The 19,887-nt window shown below is 38.0% G+C and overlaps 1 protein-coding gene across 13 annotated transcripts in view; it reads left to right on the top strand.

Moving 5' to 3' along the window:
• MLLT10 (MLLT10 histone lysine methyltransferase DOT1L cofactor) overlaps positions 1 to 19,555 on the top strand; it is a 248,902-nt gene extending 229,347 nt beyond the window's left edge. For 6 of the 13 annotated variants that reach the window (XM_082617240.1, XM_082617239.1, XM_082617238.1 and 3 more), the window contains 9 exons: positions 3,057 to 3,174; positions 4,530 to 4,602; positions 7,643 to 7,797; positions 9,718 to 9,906; positions 10,512 to 10,600; positions 10,736 to 11,097; positions 12,150 to 12,246; positions 15,899 to 16,093; positions 17,833 to 19,554. In XM_082617240.1, the coding sequence (XP_082473366.1) occupies positions 3,057 to 3,174; positions 4,530 to 4,602; positions 7,643 to 7,797; positions 9,718 to 9,906; positions 10,512 to 10,600; positions 10,736 to 11,097; positions 12,150 to 12,246; positions 15,899 to 16,093; positions 17,833 to 17,877 (1,323 nt within the window). In that variant the 3' untranslated portion in view covers positions 17,878 to 19,554. Of the gene's footprint in view, positions 1 to 3,056; positions 3,175 to 4,529; positions 4,603 to 7,642; positions 7,798 to 9,717; positions 9,907 to 10,511; positions 10,601 to 10,735; positions 11,098 to 12,149; positions 12,247 to 15,782; positions 15,819 to 15,898; positions 16,094 to 16,771; positions 16,899 to 17,832 lie in introns of those variants that run through there. The other 7 variants (XM_082617236.1, XM_082617235.1, XM_082617237.1 and 4 more) reach the window with 5 other exon arrangements.
• Positions 19,556 to 19,887: the final 332 nt, after the last annotated feature.

Genomic DNA, 19,887 nt, shown 5'->3' with positions numbered 1-19,887 from the left:
ATTCCTTTTATATAAAAGCTTTCAGTGCCCTTTATGCTTCATAACTAGCTTCTTTAGGTTCTCATGGACTTTCATGAATCTTAGTGCTTTCACTTATTAGTAACGAAGGTTTTTGAGTCTACAAAATGCCAGTCATTATGTGTGTACTCTCCTCATAAGTTGTGTGTCTCTTCCCTGCTCTCTCTCTTATCCTTCTTTATTGCTACTAAGTTGAAGAAGAATCTTTTTACTAAAATGTTGGGAGTTTCTTGGTCCTAAGGTGCCTACAGAGTTATCAAGAGTTTCCAGCAGTAACCATTGTAAATATCATTTCAGAAGTGTTGGCCAAGCAGTGTCAGACATTTGTGGAATCTTTGGTAGCTCATGTTACCAGCTTAAAATGATGGTAATGACTTGAGTTTTAATGTGGAGTGCTTTAGATGTTTTCATATACCACAAAACCCTACATGGTAAAATTAGTAATTTATTTTCAGTCTCTCTTGGAAATTTCTTGTTTAGATAAATACAATAATTTTTAAAAGACAAAACTACCAGATAATTTTTAAGCATTCAGAAAATTTGGGAAATTTATCATTCAGGTTAATGAAGAATGTATTTCTAATTTATTATTTTATTATTAATTTTACCTTTTCCTGCCATCTTTATAAAATACATCTTTCCTGCTTTGGAATTATGCTAACGATGATTGATTCTCTTCCTGTTGATAGTCATTATGGAAATCAGTTATGGTGTGCTGCCTTGCGTTTTGATCCGTTAGTGTAGTGGGCGTAGTGTGTGATTCGGAAAGTAAGATGATTTGGAGACTACATCAAGAAATTTGAAGCTAACAAGGATAAATATAAAGCTCCTGACAGAAGGAAACCTTCCTGAAAGAGAATAGGATCTTTGATTCTTGTCAAGAGACTAAGGCAGCTCATAAAACTGATTATTGGAACTAGAAATGCAGTTCAACTGGTATGATAATAGTTTTGATTCAGCCGGTGGATGAGTGCGCAAACACGAGAGTCAAAGGACCGGGTGCAGGTGCAGAGGCCCCTCCTGTCCGTGTACTCAGAGCACAGCCCCACCGGCAGTCGGGAATGCGCTCATTCTTGCTCGTATTTTTCTCTCTCCTCTCTTGCTGTCAGCTGTTACTTCTTGCTGCCAACAAAATGTCTCAAGATATTACTTTTTCTTCCTCTTTCTAATTAATTTTCCACTTCTAATCTGTTATATGCTTAGTTGATCTTTTTAGACTTGTGTCTAGAGTAAGTAAATTGGCTCTGCAAAGAGCATTTTTAAGTGTGAGGTGCCCAAGATTTTAAACTGGGTTACTGGTAACATCTGATCTTTCTGTGTGTCTCTTTGGATTTTTCTTGTTCTAAGTTATTTTATAAGTATCCAAGATTCCCAAGTAGTTAACTTCTGGAGAGGTTAAAAAAAAGTCTTCCTGTATTTCCATTTTTGACTCATATTTTTTATATTCTATACATGGTAAGTGTCTAGTGTGATCTTTAGGTTAGCCAAGGGCTAATTGATTGTTAAACAGTACCATATAATCCAAACTACTGACTTTGTATACATATCTTTAATAAGAGGAAAAATGAAGCCCAGAAATTGACCAGTTGAACTTAGACATTACAGTGTGAACTATGAAATATACCCTTTGAAACAATGGAAAGCAAGGACAGGATTCTACATCACGGGGACTATTACTGTGAATTGTAAAGTCCAACTTTTATGCTTAGTAAGTTGGCTAGAGGCCGAATGTTAATGTCAGGGTCTGAGTCTTTCCAGAAACACAGTTTATTCTCTTGTTTATATTTTGCTTGTTGTCACTATTATGTCGTCTTGGTCTCCTTTGTGCAGTTAAACATGTCAAAATGTCCCACATCTTTTGTTCTGCTGTTATTCAGCTGCTTTATATTAAAAACGCCTCAGTTCTTTTCAATTGTTTTCCAGAATTTTCTTTTGCAATAACTACACAATGATTTTGTTTTTATGAAAGGTTAAGTTTGATTTCATTCATGAAAAAGAAAAAGAAATCTACTTTGAAAGTCGTGGTTCTGTTAAGTCTGAAAAGTATTTCAGGCTAGTAATAGCCTTCTGTGAGTTAACAGTGTTTTGTGTACACGAGATTTGCTTCTAAAATGCCACATTTTTAAGGTTATAATATTCTTGGAAAGTGGGAGAAAGTATTCACATCAAAGAAGGCATTTTTATTACTTTGGATTACGCAAGACTTTGGCTAGCCTCCTTAGCTTCATCTGTTTAAGGGTTCATTTTCGCTTGTTTGGCACAAGTCCCAGCGGAGGCCTTCAGAATTGTGGTTAGCAACATGAATGAATCACAAACTGTGGACTAGCTCTTCAGTTTGTAGAGCTGGCTTACTGCCAAAAAGACAGTGCCTTATATGGGGTCAGGGCAAAGCTGTGATTCGTTGAGCCCTGCATTGTATAGAAAACATACTTGTGATGCCTGTTTGCTTTCTTTTAAAATAAAAACAAAACAAAACAGAAAAAGCAGCAGGCTTCCAAGTCTATCAGAATAGGAAGTAACAAAATAGTGTGCAGGTTTTACTAATGACAGAATTAAGCAATAGAAATATGGCTCTGTGTAGTTAAAATACTAAAGGTAGAAGTTGGACCTTTTGACCTCCTCAGCCCGTCTGTGAGGTAAGAGATTGAAACATTTGTTAGACATCTGTTGTCTCCCTGCCCTTATTTTGTAAATGGTTTAATAAGATTAAATAACTAGTCATATGTTCACATGGTTACCATGCCACTGGTTTTGGTATCGAATAGGTACTTTGAAATTAAAGCATGAATAGTTAACTTTGTGCCAATTCTTTTTCTTTCTCTCTCTCACTTTTTTTTTTTTTTAATTTAGAGTTATGTAACTTTTCAGAAACTGGAATATTGGAATGGTAAAACAACAATGAAATTTGCTCTTCAGAAAGAAATTTTTGCTTATATTCTTAGGTTGGAGAAGATAGTTGTTACTAGGTCTATTAGGAGGAAAAGTATTAAGATATTTTTAAGTATAATTCATTTGTCTTTGTAATTCTTTTCATTTAGGCAAATACTCTAGCTGGATCTTCTCTTAGTCAGGCATCATCTCACATATATGGCAATAGATTAAATCCAAATTCATCAATGGCAGCTCTTATAGCTCAGTCTGAAAATAATCAAACAGGTAAGATTTCAAGAATTTTTAAACTCTAAAATTCTGTTCCCTTTCCCCAGTGTAATTTTTACCCACTTCAGGTCATTTCATTTGAAAGGTCTAAAGGTGTGGTTAATAAGTAAAATCTAAAGGGTGGGGGGGGGATTGTGCCCCTCCCTTTTTAAATCAAAAGAATCACAGTTGGAAGTAAATAGTATGCTGTGCTGCGAAACAGTGATGTGCTTTTTTACTGTCTGAAATGTAACTGTTTCAGCAGAGCCATCAGCAGGCAGGAATGCTTGTGTCTCCTGTGACTTTTGTGATTGATGTGTTCAGTGCTCAGTTCTGTGCAATGAAAGTAACATAACACTGGGCTTTTCTGTGAAGAGCCTCAATCTTTATTTGCATAATTCATGAAATTGCATTACACAAACTTGGGGAAAAAAATCCTGTTAGAGAATTTCTACAGTGTTTAGTAATCCTGTGAATTTTTACCAGTTGACATTTTGTAGTATTTGCCTCTTGTACTGTTTTAATGAGCCACTGGATTTGCTTTGTCTCATTCCATCCTTAAGGATTTGTTGACATGTCCAAGTAGTCATGCCTGTTTGGGGGAAGGGAATGGGTTTAGCAGTTCACCAAGAATGGATCAGTCATGTCTTTACACTTTAAGGGTCAGAGGTTACCTGACTCAGAATAAGGGGAGGACAACCTTAAAGAGGCCAGATAGGATGATTTTATAAGGAACTAACTGTAGGGGAAATACAAGTTATTTTTCAAGCAGAGATATTCGGTGTTACCTAAGGAATATTTTGAAGAAATTAATTTCTTTTTCCTTTTAAATACAGAATTCTGTATTCCTACTTGTTATTGTCCATTTGGATATTTAGTGTTATGTGAAATGATCCATGTAATGGATACACTTTTAGTTTTGGTGTGTAGCTCTATGTAATACATATGCATTTTGTGACTTGTCTTGGAATGCAAAGTGTTAAAATATACAAAGCATAAGGATTTGCTGTGATAAGCATACAGATTAGCTGTCCACAGCTGTGATTCATTACTTTAACCGTAGAAATTAAAAGTGGCTGAGGGGAGGGTACTGCAAATGGAAACCACGCTTCTGTGCTGTAAAATTGAAAGGAATGAAAGAACGAACATAATCCATGGCCTTCTCCACCCACAAAAAACGTGTAGGGACAACGCCTTACATGCCACAGTTCAGCAATTCTAAACTAGCAACATACTAGATCTTCTACTTTCATAATAACTGCAAAGATAGTGGTAAAGGTTTTATGTATGTTTTAGAAAAAATCAGGGCCAGAGCTTAAAACCTGTTATCTAGTGAGAGTCACTTTATCAGCTGTGAAATATTTACACTGCAGATCAAGAACTCGGAGACAATAGCCGCAGCCTTGGTGGCAGAGGAAGCTCACCCAGAGGGAGTCTCTCACCAAGGTAAGTGTTATTTGCACTGCAAAGTATCGGCAAAGGAAACATTTCGCGATTTGGAAACTTCTTTAACTCATATCAGCAGAGCATACATTTGTGAGGCTATAAAAGCATTCTATAGATAAGAAGCATGTCTGGACAGTCAAGAAAAATGATTCTAAATTGACTTGAATATTAATTTAAACACATGGCTAGATTTGTAAGCTTTGTAAAAGATACACCTTTTCTTGGATTTCTAAGCAATTTCAGCTCTCCTGTATATTTAGCTCCTGGTATTATTAATGTATTAATTTGGGTAATTCTTTTTGGTTATAAAATAGTCTTAAAAGTCTCTTAGGGCTTCCCTGGTGGTGCAGTGGTCAAGAATCTGCCTACCAATGCAGGGGGGACACGGGTTTGATCCCTGGCCCGGGAAGATCCCACATGCCGCAGAGCAGCTGAGCCCGTGTGCCACAACTACTGAAACCCCTGCGCCTAGAGCCCGTGCTCTGCAACAAGAGAAGCCACTGCAATGAGCAGCCCGTGCACCGCAAAGAAGAGTAGCCCCCGCTCGCTGCAACTAGAGAAAGCCCACATGCAGCAACAAAGACCCAACGCAGCCAAAAATAAAAACAAAACAAACAAACAAAAACAAACAAAAAAAGTCTCTTAAAGCTGCAGACTCCAGACTTTCAACTTTGGGTTCCAGTTTTAGCTCTGTTGTGGGCAATGCACTTAACCCTTTAGTCTCTAGTTGCTAATTCAGTAAATGAAGTTCTTGTGGCTCATCTCTAAAATCCCTCTAGTTCTTAAAATTGTCTGAAGCAAAGTATAGCAAATATGTTACATTGTTCTCTGAAATTATCTTAGATAGTATATGAAAGAGTTCAGGTACCAGTTATTAATATGTAATATATAAGGTTATTCCTATAGACAGCACATTAGGCTATCTTTTTATTAACTTTATTCCACTCAACTCCTATACCTGTTTCTAGTTTGTTTTCTCTCTGTTCTCTAATTTTGTAAACTGCCTCAAGCATAGTATTAGATTGGGTGAGAATGGAGCAGAAGGAGGGAGAAGCCCATTCAAGAATCTTTTTCAACTGTGGAAAGTTTAAAATTCTATTAAAAATAAAATCTTTCTGCCATGGCTGCCATGAATATCACTGTTGTTGTGTTGCTAATATACCTGGGAACGTCTGTTAAGGAGCATCTTTAACGTTAGATTAGCCCAGTAACCTCTAATTTTGCTGCTGCCCAGTGCCGCATCAGTAGTGCCTTTTTTCTAATCCCTGAGTGAACTAAAGGTAGTATTGTTTCTCCTAATTGAACTCTGCAGAAAATTAAATATTCTTCTTTTGAAACTAGGAATCTGAAGTACAATTGTAACATCATCTGACCAATCTATAATTCATGCTGTGTTACTTCTGTACTGTTTTATTCTTTTTTTTTTCAAAGAAGAAAGTTAATGGATTTTTTTGCTCATATGTTTAGTGGAGGAAGCATCTCTGTGTTCTCCTTTTATTTATTTATTTATTTAAATTAATTAATTTATTGTTGGCTGCGTTGGGTCTTCGTTGCTGTGCGCAGGCTTTCTCTAGTTGTGGTAAGTGAGTGCATGGGCTTATCATTGCGGCGGCTTCTCTTGTTGCGGAGCACGGACTCCGGGCGCGCGGGCTTCAGTACTTGCGGCGCGTGGGCTCGGTTGCTCTGTGGTATGTGGGATCTTCCTGGACCAGGGCTCAACCCATGTCCCCTGCATTTGGCAGGCGAATTCTTAACCACTGCGCCACCAGAGAAGTCCCTGTGTTCTCCTTTTAAACTTAACATATCATGCAAGCTACCTAGAAATTATTCAGGATTCCTTACTGCAATTTTGCATTGCGCAGTTCTTCGTGTTTCATTAGCTAAATGGTATTTAACACACAAAAATGGCACTAAATTACTTTAGCACATATTTCCAGCTGTATATTATTCTTTAAAAATCAGCCTGAAATATAATGGCCTAAATTATCCTGGCAATAATATACTATTTGGAAAGGGCTGGGCAGCTGTATGTAGCATGTGATGTTTACATGTGGAATAAAAAGCCTCATTTGTTTAACTTCTAATTTAAAGAGATTTTTGTAGAGATGCATGTCAGGGATGCGGCCGAGCACTCTCAGGCTGTGGGAAGACCTGAGCTGTAGCCCAGCTATGTCACTTACTAGCGGCGTGTCTTTGGACAAGTCACTAAAGCCCCATCTTGTTTCCTCAGATAGAAATGGAGCCAGTAAGGCAGGTTTTGACTTCTCACTAGGTTGTTGTGAAGTTAACTAGGTGGAAACACTTCAGAAACTCTAAAGCCCTTTACTAATTTATTATATTTTTATGGAGGCTGGAGACCAGAAATGGCCACATTTACTTATTTAAAACAAAAAGTGGATGAGAGAACATAGCATGTTCATCTTAATATAAGTGGTACTTGTTTTGGAAGAGGTGATTAAGTTGTTATCATTTGAAGTACAGATCTAAGACGTTTTAGAAAAAATTTGTAGAAGGGGCTCAAATAAAAATGGCTCTGGTCTGGATAATGTTCTCTAATTCTGAAAATACTTGAAGCTAAGTATTTTTGAATTTATAACAAAATACTCCTTCAAGATTGTTTAAAAATTCTTTTTACTGATATTTGAGATTTTGTGGTTATGAATTAAAATGCTCTCTACTTTATTATAATCATACAGTGTAAGTCTTTTCTAGTCCTGTCTTTCTCCCTTTTGTCTTATAAAGTTGCATCAAGTTCGTTTACAGCCTATTCCAGAGATTATTAGTGGTGTGTTTATATTTTCTAGTGGTTTTTAATTATCGAGCATGGCCAGCTGTTCCCTTGACTTTTACCATTTGGGGAGGAAGGATGGTAATTACTAAATTTTAGGGTAGGTTATGGTTCTATCGTTCTAACATAGGCAGCCTGGTGTTAGAAAACTTGTACAGGAGAAGGCTCAGCCTAAGGTGGGTGAGAAATGTGAATGTGCTTCCTTCAAAGGGTCCTTCTTCTGTTTAACCTGAGGATTAATGTTTCCAACAGGTCCCCTGTAAGTAGCTTACAGATCCGCTATGATCAACCAGGCAACAGCAGTTTGGAAAACCTGCCCCCGGTAGCAGCCAGCATAGAGCAGCTTCTGGAGAGGCAGTGGAGTGAAGGACAGCAGTTTCTACTAGAACAGGGCACTCCTAGTGACAGTAAGTATTGTCTTCTTGTCTTGAAAGAAAGGTCAGTAGATGGATGGGTGGACGGATGCACAGAGAGGTGGATGGATGTTGAAGTCACACCATCGAGAACAGCATTGAAATTGTGATACGTCTTACATAATATGGTGAGAAAGTGTAATGTAGTGGCTCAGTAGAACAAATGCTGCAGGTTTACTGCTTGGACTTGAATTTTGTTTTTACCTGTTACTAACAGTGTGATCTTAGGCAAGTTCCTTAATGTCATTGTGCTTTTAGATTTCCATTTGTAGAATGGGAATAATAATGTACTTATATCATAGTATTGTTTTGAGGGTTAAATGACATAGAATATATCAAGAACGTTGCCTGGCTCATGGAATTCACTGGTTTTTGTTACTTTTTATAATTATTAAAATATTGGTACATTGTTTCTCCATTGTACTTTGTTCTAATCAATTTTTAAGTTTTACTAAAATACAAGTTATAGCTCTTTTAGCTTAGTTGTTTGAATCAAACTTGCTCACCTTTGGAGAATTTATTTTAAAAAATGTGTATAGTCAAGTATGGCCAACTCTCTTGATTTTACAATTTGGGTGAGAAAGGAGAATAATTACTAAATTATATATATAACTTATATATATTATCTATATCATTTACTTGCTAAATTATGTAATATATATTACATATACATATTTAGTATCTTTACAATTTTAGCTATTAAGGAGAGCCATGGGTGAAAAATGTCAAACACAAAAACTGTTACTACAGATACTGTTAACTAGAGAAGCGGCCTAATGTTAAGGATATATGTATCTGGGGGAAATAATAGGTGTTTTGGTTTGGTTTTTAATCATTTTGGGGGTGGGAGGTATAAGCTTTTGCTGCTTTATTTTTTTAAAATATTTTGCTTATCGTTACACACGTGCCATAAATTGGTATTTTTATGAATGGCGCTCTGACAAAAAATGCTAATTGTGAGGAAATTCATGCCGGGATAATCCTTTGAACATGATAGCTGGAGGACAGGTTTAGCTTAGTCTTACTGCATCTCATTTGGGTATACTAAGGGTTTATTTGTGGGATCTTGAAGAGGAGGGATAAAAGTTAAATCCTTGGGAAATGACCGTATGTGTCTGTACCAGTAGAATTGTGTGTTTTCAAGGCCCTGAGGGCATGTTAGACAAATACAACTTTTTAATACATAGAACTTTTAAAGTGTCCATCACCGCAGCGTCACATGGGCCTCTCTCTCTGCTGTGTCGAGAGGTCTGAGAGCTGTGGCCGGAACGGAAACGGTATTTGAGGCGGTGAGGCAGGACAGACGCTGAGCCTGTGTGCAGATGACGCGCCTTCCCTCGGAGCCGGGAGTGGGGCTGCGGTGCACACACACTGCCCTCTGCTGGGCGAGTGTGGATCCACAGGCCTAGCGGCTGGGCTTCCTAGTCCTGTGTCAGGTGGCTTGCTTAACTCAACCAAGCAGCAAACAAATACTTGTGCTCTTTATTTGTGGCGAAGGATATCGGTGTGATTCTTTGCCCTTTGAAATATGATTTTAATGAAAAATCATGGCGAGCACTTTGAATTTTTAATTAGGTTTTTATTTTGATGAAAATAAAGTGTTCTCATGATTTTTCTTTGAGAATGGAAATTACCTGAACTAGGTTGGGTTTTTTTGTTGGTACGTGGCGACAAAGTTTCCACATGGTGTATCTAGGAACAGTATCCCTTTATGCTTACATAGGTACAAATATATTATGGTATATTTATATCTACATATAAATTTAGGAATAGAAACTAGTCACTTAGAAATGCTTTATAGAATTTCTGCTTTTCTATTTTAATTTATTTCTAAAGTTATTGACACTTAAGTCCATAAAATACCTAGTCCTGTGTATGAAATTCTTTATTAAAAACCATTCAAATGTCTGCTAGTTTTAGGAATGCTGAAGTCATTACACCAACTTCAAGTAGAAAATCGAAGATTAGAGGAACAGATTAAAAACTTGACTGCCAAAAAGGAACGCCTTCAATTATTGAATGCACAGCTCTCAGTGCCTTTTCCAACAATAACAACAAATCCCAGCCCATCTCATCAAATGCATGCATTTTCAGCACAGAATGGTAAGTATGACTTTATTGTGGATCTAAGGAAAGCAGGATGGACTTCCATTATCTTTTTCATAATAACTGAATAATGACTGGTCACTAGTTATATGCAGATGTAGAAAAGGAGTGATAAATTATTTTCTACGAGCGTAAAGAATCCTGTTCATGTAGAGAGCAAACGTATGGACACCAAGGGGGGAAAGTGGTGGTGGGGGCGGGTGGGGGGATGAATTGGGAGATTGGGATTGGCGTATATACACTAATATGTATAAAATAGATAACTAATAAGAACCTGCTGTATAAAAAAATAAAAAATAAAATTCAAAAATTCAAAAAAAAAGAATCCTGTTCAGTGTTCAATTTGAATTTGCTCCAACTTCTTTAGTACAGAATTTAATGGTAAAATTTAAATATGTAACGATCTCTTCATTGATTTAAAGCCATGATATTCAGTAGAGATAAAGATTTTTTTTCATTCAAATTGGTCTTAAGAATACCAAGGCTTAATATTTAAGTGTTTTTAATGCGGGCTTCAGGGTAAGCTTTTTTAGACAAGCCTTTAATCTTACACATAATGTAATTTAACAGGTAAATAGGTTTCTTTGTCTTTTTTAATCTAGCTCCTACTACTGATTCCTTGAACAGCAGTAAGAGCCCTCATCTAGGAAACAGCTTTCTACCTGATAATTCTCTTCCTGTATTAAATCAGGTAATTTGGGTGTGGTTAGTTTCATCTGTGTGTTTCACTTATGAACAGTAGTATAACACATTAGATGGTTTAAAATTATTTTAAACAGTTTTGCTGTATTGTTTACAACTTAATTTCTATTCTTTCTTACGTTAGGACTTAACCTCCAGTGGACAAAGCACCAGCAGCTCATCGGCTCTTTCTACTCCACCTCCTGCTGGGCAGAGTCCAGCTCAGCAGGGCTCAGGCCTTAGTGGAGTTCAGCAGGTCAATGGTGTGACAGTGGGGGCACTGGCTAGTGGAATGCAGACTGTAACATCCACCATTCCTGCCGTGCCTGGAGTGGGTGGAATAATTGGAGCTTTGCCAGGTAACCAACTGGCAATTAATGGCATTGTAGGAGCTTTAAATGGGGTTATTCAGACCCCTGTCACAATATCCCAGAACCCTACCCCCCTCACCCACACAACTGTACCACCTAATGCAGCACATCCAATGCCAACTACACTGACTAACAGGTAAGAAACTTACTTCAATACCTTTTGGGTTTTTTAGTGCAACATGGTGCCAGTGCTGTCCATACTTTAGATTGGGATTTTTAAATGTGTTCCTTGTTAGATGTACTCGATAAGAAATTAAAAGCCACCAAACTTAATATATTATACCAAGAGCCATTTATTTTTGACACTTAAGTAATTCAGGTTAAAACAAAATTAAATCACCTTTCGTAACAAAGCATTAGGTATATTCTATACTGAAAATTTCAGTTTTGATCTGTGATGTGTGTTTTAAATGCTAATTTTTCTTATCCCCATGCATATTGCCTTCATGTGTCATAAATCCTGAAGAAAAGTAATATTATAATGAAGATCACATATGAATGTTGGTTTCTTAAAATTCAGCTATGTAATTTTGTTAGCTTTGTTGTCAAAAATTTTGATATGAGATGAAGGTCAAATATTTATCTTGAATTTCCAGGGAGTGAGACTCGCTGTTTCACTGTAGTGGAATTTCATTTGAATGGCAAAGCCATGTTGTTATTGCACATACTTTTGAGGAATAAATCATTTTAAATGTATTTGCAATGGATAGTAGTAAACTATTTCTTCTGGCTCTCTTTTCATTGGTGCTTAATTTTACCGACCATTGGGACTGTAAAAAAAAGTTTAGGTCAAATCAATTAGTAGTATGTTTGGATTCTTCCTTTGTTTTAAATATGTGTCACTTAGTGTGGGTTAAATTATCCTTGAATGATTAAAAATAAAGTATTACATGTTCTGTTATAAACACATGTAAATTTTTATTCCATAAAACAACTGACTGCCTGCTTGGTTTACAGTATAAAGGGAAACAAAACATTTACTGACAATGTGAATTCTTGTTTACCTGTATATGTGCAGAGAGAGAGAAAGAGAGATAAAAGAAATTTGTACATCATTGTTTTCAAAAAGTATTATGGTTAGAAACTTGTTAAGTTATTAAACATCAACTTGAAACAGTTGTTCATTTTACATTAAAAAAACCGTTAAAAGGTGTACAGTAGAAAGTAAGAATTTTCATCGTTTTTCAGTGCCTCAGGACTAGGATTACTTTCTGACCAGCAAAGACAAATATTTCTTCATCAACAGCAATTCCAGCAGTTGTTAAATTCGCAACAGCTCACACCAGTAAGTTCTTCCTTTTGATAATACTTGATCTTTATTAGGAGCAAGTGATCCAAGCTATAATAACTATTCAGCATAGGTATAGATTGCCCACTTTGTGAAATGACATTGTGGTGCAGTCTGTGATACCTGCAGTGACATTATATTGATTCATCAACAAATACTAGAATGTGGTCTATGCAACTCTGGTAGACTCTGTATTTTCACGGAGACTTGTATTTTCATGGAGCTTCATTATGATAGGGGTGATGGACGATAAATATATACACACTTTTTGGTAGTGATGAGTACTGGGAAGGAAAATGAAGCAGGATAAGGATTGGATAACAGTCGGATGAGAGCCATCTTAGATAGGATGGTCCAGCCTCTGAGTAGGTGACTTTTGAGCACACACCTGAATAAAAGTTGAAGGAGCGTGACTTTCTGACATGGGGGGCGTGCGGTGGAAGAGAACATTCACTCAAGGTGGAGGGACCAGGGCCTGTGAGCTGTGTGACTGGACTGGTGTGGAGGAGAGCAGTCAGACGGGTGGGTGTGGGCTGCAAGCTTGTGGGCTGCCTTGTTTGGCTCTCCATGGCATGGAATTTAGATTTGCCTTAAGTGTGATGGAAAGCCATTGGTGATTTTTTTTTTTAAAAAACCTTTCTTTGTGGAAATACACATTCAAGTGTACCAGAAGTAGAGAGTATGGTATACCGATTGCCTAGCTTTAATAATTATCCCAGTTAAAAAACTTTTTTCGTATATCCTCATTTTTCCTTTCAGAATTTTAAAGAATTAATTGTAGGGTTTTTGTTTGTTTGTTATTTGTTTTGTCCACGTAGCATGGCATGCAGGATCTTAGTTCCCTGACCAGGGATCGAACCCGCGCCACCCGCAGTGGAAGCTCGAAGTCTTAACCACTGGACTGCCAAGGAAGTCCTGTAATTGTCGGGCTTTGAACACAATAGTGACATGACATACAGTGATGTTTAGATTCACGGGATTCGCTGAAGTCAGTAGGGAATGAAATCTAATGTCTCAGGACTGAGCCCTGGGCACCCTGGAGGAGGAGAGTAATCTAGTCAAGGGTCTAGGGAAAAAGGGGCCAGTGGGTTAGCACAGAGAGTGGTGGCCTAGTTCCATGTGAAGAAACATTTCAAGAAAGGGAGGACTCAGCTGTGTAGACTGGTTCTGGTGAGACAAGTAAGAACTGCCCATTGGATTTGGGTGTCTAGAGCTTTTTGAGAACGTGGTTTTGCTGAGAAGTGAAAAGCTTCACTGAGTGGTTGGAAAGAAAATAGGAGAGGAAGCGAAGATGGGGTACAGGCAACTCACGATGTTTTACTGTAAAGAGCAGAGAAATGAATCGGCAGCTAGCATTAGAAAGACGTGGTCTAAGGGGGGTAGTTTCTAATCATTTTGAAAATGACAGCATATGTGTATGTTGATGGGGAATTTTCTGGTGCAGAGAGAGGAGGGATAATGCCAGGGCAGCAGAGCTCTTCAGGAGAGAGCAGCTTCCCCTGTGATAAGAGGGAGGCAGAGAGGCTGTCGGTGGGTTTTATGACAGGAGGTTGAGGAAACCCACTTGTAATGTTTGTAGTTTTTAAATGGGAATTATAAGTAAAGTCATCAGCTGAGGGGGATGGGGATATTGTAGTTAGAGGAGAGAAAGAAGGTGTGGAACAGATATCTTGGAGGAGGGGAGAGAACTAAGGCAGATGTGGGAGGGTGTGTCTAGCACACCTCACTGCTAGGAGAACACCCATTTAATTAACTTTGGGGTTTCAGCCTTTGTAACTTCTTTCTAAAATACATCTACCTACCTACTTTCTTGCTTTAGTCAAAAATGTATTGAAAATGTCTGTTTTACAATTCTGGATCATTGTCACCGTCACTGTTCTAACAGTGGTATAAGGATAGAGTCTATATAAATTCTTAAACGCTTACACTAAAATGTAATCTTGTTTTCTTATCTCTTGCCTCATCTTAATATGAAGTTCTTCAATTCAGTTTATTTGGGGTTCTTCCTGTTAATCCAGATTTTACTCTAATAACAGCACACTTAGGTGTCTTGTTTCTGGAACGTGGTTGATCAAGGAATTTTTAGCACAAATTATTACCCAGAGCCCATGAAGACTGAGTGGATTAGACTTGACGTTTCCTTTGCAGCCAAGGTTGTGGCGTGAGGTTTGTTTATTTACAAGCATCAAACTTCACTTACGTAGTCAGGAATGGTACTGTGAGGCACCTCCCTCCTCAAGGAAAACTCTTGCTCGACCTCCTCCTGACCCTCCTCCCGACCAGCTGCTGCCCCATGCTCAGCCCTGTCCATTTCTGCCTGGCATCTTCCCTGACCTGGTAATGGCTTCTGCCCACTGGAAGCACTTTCTTCCCTTAGCTCCCAGGATACCACATTATCTTGGTTTTCTTCCTGCCTAACTGGTTCTTCCTTTTTAGCTTCCTTTTCTGGGTCCTGCTCTTCTCCTCAGCCCCACTCGTTTCAGAGCATCCTAGAATTCAGGATCTCCTCCAGCCGCAGAGCTTTAAATACTGTCTGTGCTGATACCGACGTCTCCAGCCCGGGCCGCTCTCTGGAATTTCAAGCTCCCATATCCACTGCTTACTTAGTTGCCACCACTTGGCTCTCTTAATAAATGGTGCGGGCATAATGTGCCCAAACGGAACTGCTGACCCTCCACATGGCTGCTCCACCTCAGCTGATGCACCTCCATCCTTCCAGCTGCTCAAGCCGTTATTCCTTCACCCCTCTCTTTTTCTGACACCTCACATTGAATCCATCAAGAATCCTAGGTCAGGTTGTGTCGCTCCTCTGTTCAGAGCCTTCCTTTGCCTTCCCGCGTTACTTTGAGAAAAACCAGAGCTCTCGGCCGACACTCCAGGCCCTTGTCCTTCTCTGGCCCCCTTCCTGCTCACTGCTCTCCGGCCCAGTCTCCTTGCTCGTCCTGGCTGTGCCATGGGGCCCCTCGGCACTGGCTAGCACTCTCTCTGCCTGGAACACCCCCCCGCCCCCCCCATATCCACGTAGAGAATTCCCTCGTCTCCTCGTGTCTGTGTCCAAGTGAGAACCACCCTGACCCCCGCCCCCGCTGTCCTCTCTCTTACACTCCTGTTCCCCCCAACCCTGGGCAGTAATCATTTCCTAACATTTCTTCACCCCAGAACAGTGCCTGGCACATCATAGTAAGCGCTCAGGGGTGCTTGCTGGAAGGCATGGTCTCATAACCGCATCAAGAAAGCACTCTTTCTGTTGGCATGAATGAGAACTTTAAAAGTTATTTTAAGTTCCCAGAATTATGGGAGGGGTTTCACCATGCAGTGCATTCTAAAGCCAAACGCAGGTCACGTGGCTGCTCTGAGTTGCCGTTCTCCTTGATTGTCATGGGCAACCTCATATGAATAGGGTTCCCCTACGTTTGTTTGCCCCATTTTGAAAATAAAGCCATTCCCTGATGATATTGACGTTTTACAGTAGATGGTTATTATCTAGTGCAGTGTGTTCTTCCAGATGAGACTCTTGTTGTCTTTCTTAGTAGTATGACTTTGCTGTCACTTGAATACCTAATATCAGAGCAAAGAAGAGAGAAAGCAGGCTGTCCTGACTGCCGGGTCTGCACTGGGACTCACCCTCTCCTGCATGTTCTTACCTAAGGAGCAGCACCAGGCCCTTCTGTATCAGCTGGTGCAGCAGCACCACCAGCCTGATCTCCAGCAGCTGCAGATCCCGGCACCCACGCAGATGCCCATCAACAACCTGCTCGCAGGCGCGCAGGCGCCTCCGCTTCATCCAGCCACCACCAACCCGTTCCTCACCATCCATGGCGATAATGCAAGTCAGAAGGTAACAGTAAGTGTCTGTGCTTTGTTACAGCTAGTAAAATACCAAAACAAATTTTACTGATTAATCAGAGATGACTGTCCAGCCCCTCTCTTCCTCCCCACCCCCCTTAAAATATATTATCCCCCTGATAATGTCTTCTTAAAACCAGTTGTTTCAGCATCTGGATATTGTAAACACAAAGGACCTAAGCCAATTTATGTATCCTCTAAGTATATCAGTTTGAATTTGCACGTAAGGTTGGAAGACTGTTTTATAATTCAGCAATTTTTCAAAATGAAAATGTGTTTTAGTATGGTAAGTGGTATTGGACAGTCCAATCAGAAGATAGTAGTTGGTGTTTTGAGAATCTTTGTTTAACTAATTTTTTTAATTATAGAAATAGTCTAGATAATTTAGGAATATTTTTATTATTTTGCTCAGACATGCTAAAATTGAATTACATTTATAATAAAATTAATATATAAACTTTAGGGCAATCCAGTTATTCTACCTGATAGAAAGTAAATCATAATCACATTTGTAATGAAATTTAAATTCTTTATTAATCTCATGTAAGTGATAGCATCTTACCCTTTCAATGTACAAGTTAAGATAAATAAAAATGGGTGCAGGAACAGTATACTATACGTATAGTAGCACACATTTTAAGGCTGTTTCTTTCTATTAATTCTCCCCTTCAATCAGGTCTACTTTACTGGAGTATAAATGTTTCCCCTAAATTCCAGTTCAGGGCAGAACCCTGTTAGAGGAAGGATATTGGGATATAGAATGGAGACTGGACATCAGGAAAAGGAAGAAGGGAAAGAATGAGGTGGGAGACTTGGCAAAAAATGGTGTTAAAAGTCACAATGTTTGCTCTTTCCCATTACTTTGAAAGTTTGCTCTTTACTGTGCTTTTAGTTTTCAAAAACCTTAGTTTGTATTTAGTAACAAGAATTGGTTCACAATATAGAATTATTGGTTTTCATTAACTCTTCAATGCTTTTTGTTTGCCCCACTGTTCCTCTGATTTCCTGACTGTGAATACTGTCATTATCACAAACCTAGTTTTGCAGACGTGGAAAATTTCATTGATTCTGTATTAATTTAGAATTTTTTTTAACCGTTTTTTCCTAAGTTTTTTCTTGTGTTAAAAAAATTATACAGTATGAAATGTATTTTTAATGGAAAATCACAATAGTAAACACTATAAAATAAACAATATTAATTAACGTAGAAAAGCAAGGCTGGGAAATAATATTTATGAGTATCCTGCTATGTGGCAGCCATCTTTGTTAGATACAATAGTATACGTGGTTCCAATCTTTAAAATATGAATAGGCTGTAACCCCATTTTTTAAATAGGGAGATTCAAAGAGGTTAAAGCTCAAAGGACACATAGCACATGTGGGATCAGAACCCATGACTTTCTTAGTTAATTTTCCACACTACTGTGTTACTACTTCTGTGGAAAAGTCAGTCTGGGGGGATGGTTTCTACATTCATTCCTTATGAATCCTCCCTCAGAGGGGCACTTCTGTCTTTGTATACTGCTGAATTTAATATAAAGCAACTGAATGTTTAGCAGTAAATTCATGTCTTTATATTATGCTGAAAAGTAGCCATGCTGACTTTTAGAAAAAAAGGCGTAACCGTATATATGACCTTTTATCTCAGTTATAATTTCAAGTAAGAGGATATTATCTCAAGTGGGGGCCAAAAATTCATTTAGCTAATGCATCTTATTTTGTTTGTTTTAACTGCAGAGACTTAGTGATAAAACTGGGCCTGTTGCTCAAGAAAAAAGTTGACACTTGAGAAACATCTAGAAATGGACTATCCTGCTATTCTAGCACTTCATCTGGCTGCTGTTGCAGTCCCCTTACTACACCTATGAAGAAATGCAACAAGAAACCAGCTGCACGACAAAGGATTAATTGCCCCAAGAGCATTCTTGTAAGGCTTTGATTGATTTTCTTGTTGCTTTGTTGCACTGAAATGGAATTCCCATATCCCCCACCCCTCACCCACATTTTTTGAATTTTGAAAGAAAATTAAATAGCTAACTTTTGTCATTGAAGTAATTTACATGCAATGAGTTTATCAGCCTAAGAGAAATTTAATATAGTTGGTGTACAACTAATTTTATTATAAATTGGAGAGATGAATAGCAAAACTAAAGACTTGTTCCATTTTTAAACCATTTGATTTTAATGTAAAAGTTGGAACATGAAATACGATCTTTTGTTTGGGTTACAGTTATGCTTGCTCTGTGAGTCAAAACAAATTTCAAGGAACTGTCTAATTTCTTCTACTGGAGTTTTATTGGTTAAATATTACAAATAAATAGGTCATCCACTTGGACTTGGCAATCTTTATTATAAAAATTTCCTTTCTAATGGGATTTGGCCAATTTTGGTAATCAAGTTAGGATGGTAAATGTCTGCTTCTGCTAAAGGTAATTTTCTTTTGCTAAATGCTTTTTCTTTAGTGTTAAGACCTACTCATATTTTAAAGAAAGCTTGAGTTCAGTGATTTCTAAGGCTGCTGAGGGAACCAGCTCAATTCAAAGTGAAAGAGGGGCCACTCTGAAACTGCTGGTAGGGTTTGGCCTGAATCAAGTGCCTGTTAGTACCTGCCTTGTGCTGAAGTGGCTCTGGACAGCTGAGCCTGCGCTCTCAGTCCTTGGGAGTAGTAGGGACAGTCGGCGTTGCACCAGCAGCCTTCCCCATGGTTCTGCCTTTATTAAGAACTTTCTATGCCACTGTAGCTAGCTCAGGCAAAACTATTACCTGGGTATTTATCCACTAATGAGTCACAAGAAAAATGAGTGGATTTGGTAAGAATTTTCTTTTTTTCTTAAGTTAGACAACTTCCCATTATTGACAATGATTTGAAACAAACAAAACAAGACAAAAAACCCACCACTGCAGTTCCTGAAACAGGTGAAATCTGTATATTACAGCCCTTCCATGTTGGGTAGCCCCACTTCTGGTATGACAGTATAGCAGAGTATAAATTAAACAATTGGGGATGTAATCATTGAACTATTCTTCAATGTGTGAATTATTAGTGGAAAAGACCCAGCTGTAATTAGACCTCCACTGTGTACTTAGCTGGAAGAACATGTTAATTCTGCAATATGTCTCTTGGTTAAACATTGCACAGTTCTTACCTCATTTCTGTAAATAAGGTTTTGTGAATCTGTTTTGTATTGTGAAAAATTCATAAGATAACATTGATATTTTGATTTGTAATATTTCTAATTGGTAGATTTAATTGAAAAGTAAAATTAATTTATTTTTATATGTTCAGGGGAATTTTAAAGAAAATCAAATCTTTTGTAGATAATTAAAAAAAACCGGTGTGGTTTATTTTACTTATTTAACCCACTGGTTGTTATTCTGTAACAATTTGTATAAATGGTAAATTTTGAATGTGTTGTTATTTTACTTAGATGTAAAATTCCACATGTATTAAAATGTACAAAGTCTTTGTTAATAAAATTTAATAATGTTTATAACTCTGCCTTTTTTCCCAGTTTTATTAAGATATACTTGACATACAGCACAGTATAAGTTTAAGGTGGACAGCATAATAATTTGACTTACATATATTGTGAAATGATTACCACAATAAGTGTAGTTAACATCCATCATCTCATACAGATATTAAAAAAAGAGAATGACAAAAAAAGCGTTTTCCTTGTGATGAGAACTCTTAGAATTTACTCTCTTTAACCACTTTCCTGTATATCACGGACAGCAGACTTAACGACAGTCATCATGTTGTACTTTTACAGTCTCGGTACTTATTTATCT

The sequence above is a fragment of the Mesoplodon mirus genome (genome assembly GCF_964341445.2).
Source record: "Mesoplodon mirus genome assembly, chromosome: 4".
Lineage (NCBI taxonomy): Eukaryota > Metazoa > Chordata > Mammalia > Artiodactyla > Ziphiidae > Mesoplodon > Mesoplodon mirus.
Note: the sequence above shows the minus strand (reverse complement) of the source record. Positions and strands in the feature narration are given on the sequence as shown.